This window comes from Corvus hawaiiensis, chromosome 19, assembly GCF_020740725.1.
Source record: "Corvus hawaiiensis isolate bCorHaw1 chromosome 19, bCorHaw1.pri.cur, whole genome shotgun sequence".
NCBI lineage: Eukaryota > Metazoa > Chordata > Aves > Passeriformes > Corvidae > Corvus > Corvus hawaiiensis.
Window position 1 is genome coordinate 253,754 of NC_063231.1, and position 9,610 is coordinate 263,363.

The 9,610-nt window shown below is 51.5% G+C and overlaps 2 protein-coding genes across 5 annotated transcripts; one reads left to right on the top strand and one right to left on the bottom strand.

Moving 5' to 3' along the window:
- The first annotated feature begins 13 nt into the window (after positions 1 to 13).
- Positions 14 to 3,798, top strand: DCXR (dicarbonyl and L-xylulose reductase). Of its 2 annotated transcripts, XM_048323753.1 has the most exons (8): positions 14 to 478; positions 546 to 643; positions 750 to 904; positions 2,133 to 2,175; positions 2,496 to 2,595; positions 2,757 to 2,821; positions 2,910 to 3,027; positions 3,496 to 3,798. In XM_048323753.1, exons 1-8 carry the CDS (start codon positions 127 to 129, stop codon positions 3,597 to 3,599), a joined length of 1,035 nt encoding a protein of 344 aa, XP_048179710.1. In that variant the 5' UTR covers positions 14 to 126; the 3' UTR covers positions 3,600 to 3,798. The 2 variants fall into 2 exon arrangements, with proteins under 2 accessions (XP_048179710.1, XP_048179711.1); XM_048323754.1 differs by lacking the exon at positions 2,910 to 3,027 and having other exon boundaries at positions 3,496 to 3,639.
- On the bottom strand, positions 3,795 to 9,037 carry RAC3 (Rac family small GTPase 3). 3 transcript variants are annotated; one of them, XM_048323757.1, is made up of 7 exons: positions 8,875 to 8,956; positions 8,436 to 8,512; positions 6,727 to 6,798; positions 6,338 to 6,455; positions 5,642 to 5,704; positions 4,997 to 5,156; positions 3,795 to 4,890 (listed from the first exon to the last, which is right to left on the bottom strand). In XM_048323757.1, exons 4-7 carry the CDS (start codon positions 6,428 to 6,430, stop codon positions 4,760 to 4,762), a joined length of 447 nt encoding a protein of 148 aa, XP_048179714.1. In that variant the 5' UTR covers positions 6,431 to 6,455; positions 6,727 to 6,798; positions 8,436 to 8,512; positions 8,875 to 8,956; the 3' UTR covers positions 3,795 to 4,759. The 3 variants fall into 3 exon arrangements, with proteins under 3 accessions (XP_048179714.1, XP_048179716.1, XP_048179713.1); XM_048323759.1 differs by lacking the exon at positions 8,436 to 8,512 and having other exon boundaries at positions 8,875 to 9,037; XM_048323756.1 differs by lacking the exon at positions 8,436 to 8,512 and having other exon boundaries at positions 8,896 to 8,981.
- Positions 9,038 to 9,610: the final 573 nt, after the last annotated feature.

Genomic DNA, 9,610 nt, shown 5'->3' on the forward strand with positions numbered 1-9,610 from the left:
TAGGCTCATGTGACGCCAAGGGCCAAAAAGCAAGTAAGCTCGATGACTGGGATGTGGAGAACAGATAAGAATGAGAAGAGTCCTTGCAGATGCTGATTAACAAAGTATACTCAAAGAATTGAGATAATGAGGATTTTAGCTGTCATCTTCATCAGCAACTTCGAGGGGGCAGAGCTGGCAGGTCTTTTTCATCAGCCTGGGTTTCTGTGGTCGCTCAAAGCTAGTCCTGTCAAGAGTGAGAGCCAAGAAACTTCACCTCTGTGTGCGTCTTGCTGGATGCGCCTGGAGAGGGCTTCGTGCTGCGTTCCCTGCACGACGGGCAGCGTCCGGCCCCGGAGGCGAGGAAAGATCGCGCTGCTCTCCCGCCCTGTCGGGTCGCCCCGCCCCCGGACTCCGCCCCGGCCACAGTCCAGCCGAGCCATGGAGTCGTATCTCAGCTTCCGCGGTCGGAGGGCCCTGGTGACTGGGGCCGGCAAAGGTTACCGCGGGCGGAGGGCCGGGGGCGGGGGTCGGGCCGGGGCGAGTCTGACGCCGTCTCCCCCCAGGGATCGGTCGCGCCGTGGCCGTGGCGCTGAGCAGGGCCGGGGCCCGCGTGACCGCGCTGAGCCGAACGGCGGCGGACTTGGAGAGCCTCACGCGGGAGGTACCGGACCCCCTCCTCCTGCCCCCCTCCCCCGCCCCAATAACCCCGCACCGGGCCCCCGGGCTCCCTCGCGGCTTCCCGCCCACGGCGGCCGCCCTCGCCGCAGTGCCCGGGCATCGAGACCCTTTGCCTGGACTTGGCTGACTGGGAGGCTGTGGAGGCGGCGGTGGGCGCGGCGGGGCCGTTCGAGCTGCTGGTTAACAACGCGGCGGTGGCGGAGCTGCAGCCGTTCCTGGAGGTGACGCGGTCGGCCCTGCAGCGGTGAGTGTTCGGCCCCGGCCTCCCAGGCGGCTCCCGCACGTGACCGCAGCTCCACGGGAAGCTCTGGGGCCGAGTATGCCCGCCACGGCGTCCCAAAGCTGTGAACGTCAAAAACGGCGGCAGAGCTTTCCAGAAAAGGGTGTTATTAGAGGGGAAGTAGCTGGAAAGAACAAAGACAGCAGCTGATGCACAGACACCAGACAGGCTGACATGCACACTTTTAGCAATGCCCCGTGTTGGTCGATTTGTTACTGCGTATGTCCTTTTTCTTTACTGTCTTTTCATTTTTTATAACATCACCTTTCACTCCTTAAACAGCAAAAGGAAACCAAGCACTGGCTCTTACATCCATTTGTAAGTAGCCAGAACCTACAGTGTCACCTCCAGAATGGTGGGCTGCACCCACCATCCCACTGGCACGGGAGGAGAGTGCCTTTGCTGCTCATCAAGCTCAGAGCTTCCAGTCTAGTTCCAGCTTGGTTAAATTGAAAGGTAGTTGTTGCTAAGACAATTCAGAAATAGGGACAACAAAGCCAGGTAAGGAAGCAAAAACCAGTAACGGTGGGAAATTAAATTTGCTAACTACAATAACATGACATCTTTTTTCTCTGAAAAGCTCTGTAGTTTTGTTGTGAGTATGCTTTAGGATACAGCCTATGTTGAGTCCACGTCCTTCTGAGAAACTGGGTCATGCTGTGTCCCTATGTTGAAAATGGCTGTTGAGAATCTATAATAAAGGTTTGTGACTAGAACATAAAATGTATAGATTCTACTAAGATCAATCAGCAGAAGTGGCAGGCGGAAGCCTGACTAAGCAAGCACAATGTAGCAAACAGAAGAAATGCTGCCTCTATTACAGCAGCTTTGCTGTATAAATCTATGTGAAGGGTTTGCTTGACCTAAGAGTCATCTGCCCTGGCTCACACCCAGGGCTCTGTTTAAACTTTGACACAGGAATTCCATTAGGCTGTGTAAGAGCAGAGTCCTGTTCGAAATGTGCCTGATGCCTGCACCTCCCCACACGCTGACAGGCTTGCAGCCAATGGAAAGTGCATTGCATTCACACCTGACCATTCTGGCTCCTCCTACACTTTGCATTTCTGTCCATGTCCTAGACTATCACCAGTGTTTCCAAGAGACCAGCAGCACTTGTCCTTTGCTGCCTCCCAAAACAGTTCTCTGGGCTGGGCTACAACCACTCTGTAACTTAAATTTGATTTATTTGTAGGTCTCTTGATGTGAATTTTGGGGCTGTGCTTCATGTTTCCCAGGTGAGGAAGAACAGTTGCTGCAGCTGCCTCCATGAAAAGCAGTGACTAAATTGTTGTACATAGCAGGGATATGTGTCCACTGTCGGGGCTGAAAGGACTGCAGTCCAAAGTCAACCCGACAACCTACATGTACAGCCCCTTCACGGGCTCTTGCTTTGACTCTCTTGTAAGCAGGAGGCAGTGAGGACTTGCTTCCTCCAGACGTTTTTGTTCTTTGGTCTACCATACTAGCCCAGTGAGAGTCCTGTGGAGTGAAGTAATGATTTCTCTTTTTAGGATTCTGACATTCCTCTTTTTTTTTCTCTCCTACCCCCTCCCAGATAGTTGCTCAACAGATGATTGCACAGCAGGTGGCAGGGGCTATTGTGAATGTCTCCAGCCAGGCATCAAAGCGTGCACTGAGGGATCATGCTGTTTACTGTAAGTGTGTGCAGCTTTAGCAGTGCCTCTCTCAGTTTTGATCAGCTGAAGACCCATAGTCACCAAGCTGCCCGCTGCCAGTTCTGGGTAGTGGAATACCCGCGTGTTCCAGACCAGGTGCTATGTAGTTAAATACCTCCTGTTCTTCCCTTCTCTTAAAGGTTCCACAAAAAGTGCTTTGGATATGCTGAGCAAAGTAATGGCAATGGAACTGGGACCCCACAAGGTAGGAGTCTGTGAGAAAAAAGTGTGAAAGCTGAACCTGAGCACAACCACAGCAGCTGGGTTAGCTTGTTTGTTCCTCCTGGTCCCAGATTAGGGTGAACACTGTGAACCCCACTGTGGTTATGACTGACATGGGGAGAATTAACTGGAGTGATCCTCAGAAATCTGCTGCCATGATTAATCGGATTCCCCTGGGAAAGTTCGCAGGTCAGTGATGTAGGTCTGCTCCCAGGCTGTGCTCTTGTGTTTTCTCCAAGCCTTCCTTCTCACTGACATCAGAGCCAGAAGTACTTTGCTGATTTTTGGGCCAAGTGGCAGCTCTGCTGAGTGCATTTTGGCTGAACTCCTGAAGTATTTGATCAGGACAGGGTGAGAATCAACCCTCCTCCTTGCTTCTACAGCCTCCTCATCTTGGGACAAGTGAAATGAACTTAGCCTATTGCTCATAAACCTGACTGGGTGTTTGCTGTGACCTAAGCATCATTTGATCACAAGGACACTTTGATGTCCAGCTTTCAGCCACACTGTCCTGGACACTTCATCAAGCACAGTTTGAAGGCAGAAACACTTTCCTGCTCTAATTACCTGTAGAGGTCAAAGGCAGACCTTTTTAGGTGCTTGTTTTTCTGGTACAATTTGAGGTGGCCATCAGATGTTCTCTGTGTTTGATTGCAGAGGTGGATGATGTGGTGAACAGCATTCTCTTCCTGCTGAGTGACAAGAGTGCTATGACAACTGGCAGCTCACTGATGATCGACGGAGGCTTTCTTGTCTCCTAAGATGACACCTGCATTTCACACCTGGCCTCAGTTTACATATGAGTACTGCATAGATGTAAACTGGATAGTAAACAATGGATTGTAAACAATGACACAGACCTCTTGCTGGAGGGGCAGCAGGGCTGAAGACTGTATTAGAGGTGAGGCAGAAAATCAGCTTTGCAAGGCTGCTATATAATAAAGCTCACATACGCCTTCATGGAGAATGTTTATTGCACCAAATAAGGTTTTATCTTGTCACTCTACATGATGATTAGAAATTGGACCTCTCTTCCAACCCTGTTCCCCCCCCACAACCCTTCAGAAGCTCTCCCTGTTCCATCCAAATCCACAGAGTCTGTCTGTATTTTCAGTGGGAAGGGAAAGAAGTTAGCAGACTCCTCATTGCTTCCTTTGCTGTCTTTAGTAGAAAAAAAAAAATAGAGGCAACAACCCCAGCCCTGCTCTGCAGAGACTGGATTTTGGGGGGAGGCCCTGCTAAAGACTAATGGGGGGGAGCAGCACCATGCTGTCCTAGGGTGTGCACACAAAAAGGCAAATGCATTGATTGCACAGAGCTGTTTCACTCACAGAGTTTGGCTAGTACCCAATAAAGCACCTAATGATTAGTTTTTCAGCTTCTCATTTACGTTGACCCCTTCCAGGGCTGGTTATGATTTCTTTAACAGTCTCAGGAACATTCTGCTAGAGCACCAGTTTGTTAACTGTTAGCCACAGCAGGCTGGGCAAGGAGACTCTACCACCCTCCCAGCTATTCTTGTCTTTCAGCACCATTGAAATCAGCTCCCTCCCCGCTCCCACCAGGATCTTCACCACCTGTTTCACCTGCAGGTTGAAAACAGGTGTTTCCAGAACAGGATGGATGTCTCAGCCCCTTCCACTTGGAGTTCAGGAGAGCCAAAACAGCCTGTTGCCCGAAGGAGCTACCTTGCCTTCCCCGTTGTACCTCCCCTGGGGGCTGTATAGTCCCCAGCTGGTCTCCTGCCCCCACTGCCCCTTCACATCAACACTGACGTTAAATCAAAGAGACATTTAAAAAACACTGACTTCGTACATGATGAAGGGCCCTACACATCCCAGCCCCCTTCAGAAACACCCAGCTTAATATGCAATCTGTCAGAGGATGACAGCATGCTGAGCCAACACCTAGGCCACAGCCCTCAAAACATGGTACACTTTTTGCCAGGCTTCTTCACAGGCGGTGGGCAGAGCACAGCCCGGATGGCTTCATCAAACACCGTCTTCAAGCCCCGCTGTGTCAGGGCAGAGCATTCGAGGTACTTTACCGACCCTGGGGAAAGAGAGCTCCAGCTCAACCACTCCAGTTCTACCACCATACGCTGTCCCTCACCCCCTCACAAAGTTCAGTGCCACCGACATCTGCTCATGAGACTCACCGATCTCCCGAGCCATGGCCAAGCCTTGGGGGTAGGTGATGGGGGCCAGTTTCTTATCACGTAACCTTTCAATGGTGTCCTTATCATCCCTCAAGTCCAGCTTGGTGCCCACCAGGATAATAGGTGTATTTGGGCAATGGTGTCGGACCTCAGGGTACCACTGAAACAGAGAGGCATGATAAGAAAAGTAGTTACATGAGTGGCCATAACCATGAGGATGCATTCCTACTACTGGCAACGAGAGGTTTACTACTGACATGGTGGCAACACCTGAACAGGATACTGCTGCCTACAGTTCTAATATGCTCTGCAAAAAGAGACTAGTGCAGATGTAATAATGAAGGCACCGAGACAAAGAATCATGACAGACATTGCCAGCTAGCTCTGCACACAGCGCTGCCCTTAACTCTATTTTAGCTTCTAAGACATCCCTTATCTTAAAACACAGATTCAGAAAGGCAGTAACTTAGCCAAAGAAGTCATGAATAAAAAGTAGGCCCTGCTTAAAACCTGCAGACTATGATTTTCCCTCACCAAAACATTACTGCTTGAAGTTTTGGGCTTGTAGGGTGTGGTGCTGGGTGGGGCAGGGAGTGTCACTAGTTCTTCCCTTCTACTGTTTCACCTAGGAGGAGAATACTTTACCTTAGCTCTGACATTCTCAAAGGAGGCTGGACTCACAAGGGAGAAGCAGATCAAGAAAACATCCTGTGCAGAAACAAGAGGGTCAGCTGTGCAGAAAGAAAAAGCTAGAGACAGTGGAGGGAGGCTGCAGAGGGAGCCTGAGAAAGGACAACCTCCTTCCACAAGCAAGGACTGCTGTGGCTTTAAGAAATTCTTCCCCATTAAGAGTGTTAAACTAATTCAGAGAGGGAAGGAATAGACCTTGAGTGTATGATTACATCTTTTTCCACAGTGCTGGGCTCTGCATGTTAAGAGCCTGAGGCCTCAAACATCTTAACAGCGCTAAGGGTTTCACCAGCAGCACAGCTGCTTAGGAACTGCTACACCCAGAAACACTCCTAGTGCAGCCGGGGATCTGTCCTGCTGAGAGAGAATGGGAATATGGAACTGGCTACACTTGCACAGCAGCCCTACAGCATTCCTTTTACTTGAGCCTCCCTGGGGCACCCATAACTCTTCAAAGACCATTACAAAGCAGGGACTAGAAAAGGACAATCTCTTAGGAAAAATCAGATGTGATACTTCTTAAACAACCGAATTATGGGTGCAGCTGCAAGAACTCAGACTTTCCTCAAAGGGAAGAAGCATGCCTGTCCTTGGATGCCTCCCTGTCTCTGAGAGGGAGCAGTCACAAGCCAGTCCAAGCCCAGCACTCACCGTTTGTGGGTAGGAAAGTGGCCGCAGTCGGTCATAGTCTTCTTGCCCTGCTGTATCCCAGAGGCCCAGGTTCACTGGCTTTCCATCTACCATCACATTGGCAGAATAATTATCGAACCTGCCAAGGAGGAGTCCCCATCAGTGACAATTTTGTGGTGACCTTCAAATCTCTATACGGAATTCAAAGGGGCAGTGAATCAGGAAAGGATATTGCAGCACAGTTCCAGTGGGGACAATATGCCTTCCTCACACACAAAGCCACAGCATCATCCTCACCTGTGAAGTTCATAGTCTGATTTGCAACAGCCACCTCCTCACATACAAACCCAACTTTTACACACACGTGCATACGAATCAAAAAGCAACTGAAGCCCAAGGCCATTACTTACACGGTGGGAATGTATTCTCCAGGAAAGGCATTTGTGGTGTAACTGATCAGCAAGCAGGTCTTCCCTACAGCTCTGCAGAGGGTAAGAGTGACAAGCATAAAGAAGGGTACAGCACGGAGCATTAAGGCAGTAAAACTCACCCTTCCCCCACGGAAAACACAAGGTTAGATAAAAAGTTACCGTGTGAGAAAACAAACCTGTTGCAGGCTAGAACTCCCTAGTTGTCACAGACACGGCCTGAACTCAAAAGGTGCACCTTGCCCGAGCACTTCCTGACCCTACTCTCTCCCACTCCTTTTCCCTACCCATTCAGCCCTCAGCAAGACATCAGTCAAAATATAGTTGTTTCATGAACCAAGAGAGGCAATAAATTAGGGTTGTGTGCTAGGCTCAACAGATGCATAGTAATTCAGCAAAATGGAAAAACAGTGAGGTTAAAAAACACACAACAATGCAGAATTCTGCAAGCTCCTCAGATAGGAATTCACTATCAATAAATACAAAGGGGAAAAAAATAAGTATCCATAAACAATACTGGACTTTAAAACTGACCACTGAAGGTTTGGAAAAAGATTAGCGAAGAAGGATGAAAATACCAGCTCAGGGCTTTGTTGGAGGTTGGCAGGACTGGTCAGCCCAGCAGTGGCAGCTGGCAAGGGCCAGGCCAGGCCTGGCTGGCAATAGCGTAAGCATACAGACTTTAACCAGTCCTGCAGATTTCCTAATGGAAAGCTTCGCTGTAAGAATGGAGGAGTACCAGCAGTGTGAGCAACCTCTTTACCATCGAGAAAGTTGTGAACTGCAGACAACCTTCCAGAAAAAGATCGTGAGTGCCAATGCCAGGGAAAGCTGGCTGTGAGGTGCCTGGGTGAAGCTGAATAGCTAGCAGAGTTGGGTATCCCCTACCCAATTCTGCAACCAGACTGACGTAAGAAAAGACGTCAGACGAGAGGAACAGAGTCGACAGTCTCCTGCACACACCAGGATGACAGAAAGCACAGAGACGACGGACCACTATTACAACTTCTCCTCTGGATTAGGTCCCCTCGGTCTGAGAAGAGAGAAGTTCTGTCTGCTGACTCGTCCAACTTTCCTCCTGAACTGACTTCTCTCTCCCACCAAACAGGGAAGCTTGTAATTCACAAAAACTGTGTATCTATGTGTTTCCAACTTCATTTAGTCTGCACTGTTGACTTGGTCTTAAGGCAAAACACAAGACAGCAAACCTTCAGCTGAACTCCCTTTCCAACATCCTCTGCTCCCAGTCATTCCTCTCCCCGCTGCAATAAGGCTGTGTTGTTTGGGTGGCTGGCTTTCTCCTACTCCCTTCTTTAGCCCCCACACAGGCTGGAACCTGGAAGGCCTCACCACAAACATGTATTTGAGGGGGTGGCACACACGAGAAAGGGGAAGTCTAGTCCCTGCCTAAGACCAGTTCACATTTAGGTCTGAGTACCTCAGCTCTGTTCTTGCTGATGTGATCAGAAAAGTAAACTGGAATTGTGAAGAAAAATACGCACGATGAGCTAGGAAAGTTACAAAGCAGCATAAATCTAGTGCATGCCTGCATCTTGCAGGCAGATGTGTTCCCAGAAAAAGGCATTTAGGAAGAGCCTAAAGAAAAAAGCAAAAAGGGTGACAAGGAGCACATGGTGAAATCAGAAAGAGCAATGCATTTCTCCTCGGATCAACAAAAGGACATACGAAACCTGCAAACATCAAGATTTTCGGGAGGACTCTGTCATGAATCAAGCACGTACAGTGAAAAATAGCGAAATACCGGCACCTAAATAAAACAACAAGGAGGCAGATGTAAAACCCAAGAGAAGCCTGTTTGCTACCCAGGCAGCACCCAAGTTCATGAACTATGAAAGGAGCAGGGCAGGGTTGCGCGGGCCGCGGCAAGGCCCCAGTCTCCCGCCGGCCCCGCTCCCGCCGCCCCCGGCCCAGCCCCACCCGAGCCACGCCCTCGTCAATCCAGGCCGGACCGAGCCTCGCCGCCTGACGCAGGGCCTCCCGCCGGCGGAGCAGCTCTCCCGGGACGCAGGCCCGGGCCAGCCCTCCCTCCTTCCCTCGGCGCCGCCGGGCCCGTTTGGTGCGGGGCTGCGGGGGCCGGGGCGCGGCCGGGGCGGCCCCTCCCGCACTCACCCGTCGCCCACCACCACACACTTGATCGCCTGCATCTGCCCGCGATGGCGGCGCCGCGACTGCGCCGCAGTGACCGCCCGCGGGGTGGGGCGGGGCCGAACCGAGTGGAGCCGAGCCGTGCAGAGCCGAGCGGAGCGGGGCCGAGCCGAGCCGAGCCGTGCATCGGGGGCAGGGCCCGTGCCTCCCGCCGGCCCCGCCCCCGCCGCTCTCCCGGGGCCAGACGCGGCTCCGCCGCGGGCGGTGGGACAGAGAAGCGGCGGCCCCGCCCCGTGAAAGAGGCGGCGGGTGCTGCTCAGGGCCGGTTACCGCATTGGGCCCACCGGCGCGAGGACAAAGCTTTAAAACCTGGTTACGTTGTAGCTGCACAGTTCACCGTCATCTGCCCAGAGCTGCTGAGGAACAAAGATGGAGTAGCAAAAATCCTGCAGGAAGATGGCTTTTGGCTCCCCCCAGCTCCCCAAGGTATCCTGCCGGGAACAGAGGTGCCCACACTAGTGGCCCTGTCTGAAAACAACAGGCTTTGCTTTTCCCTTACCTGCGGGTCTGCAGCACTGCCTAGCAGCCACAAAGTAGCTACCGCCACAGGCTGTCTTCGTTGTGACTAGGGAACAGCTTCCCAGCTTCTTTGCTTTTATCTTAGTCCAGAACCAAACCCATACCCATCTTATCCATCTGTAACAGCCTTTTAGCTCCAGGACAGGCTGACAGGGTCTTCAGGAAAGTAACACAGCAGAAG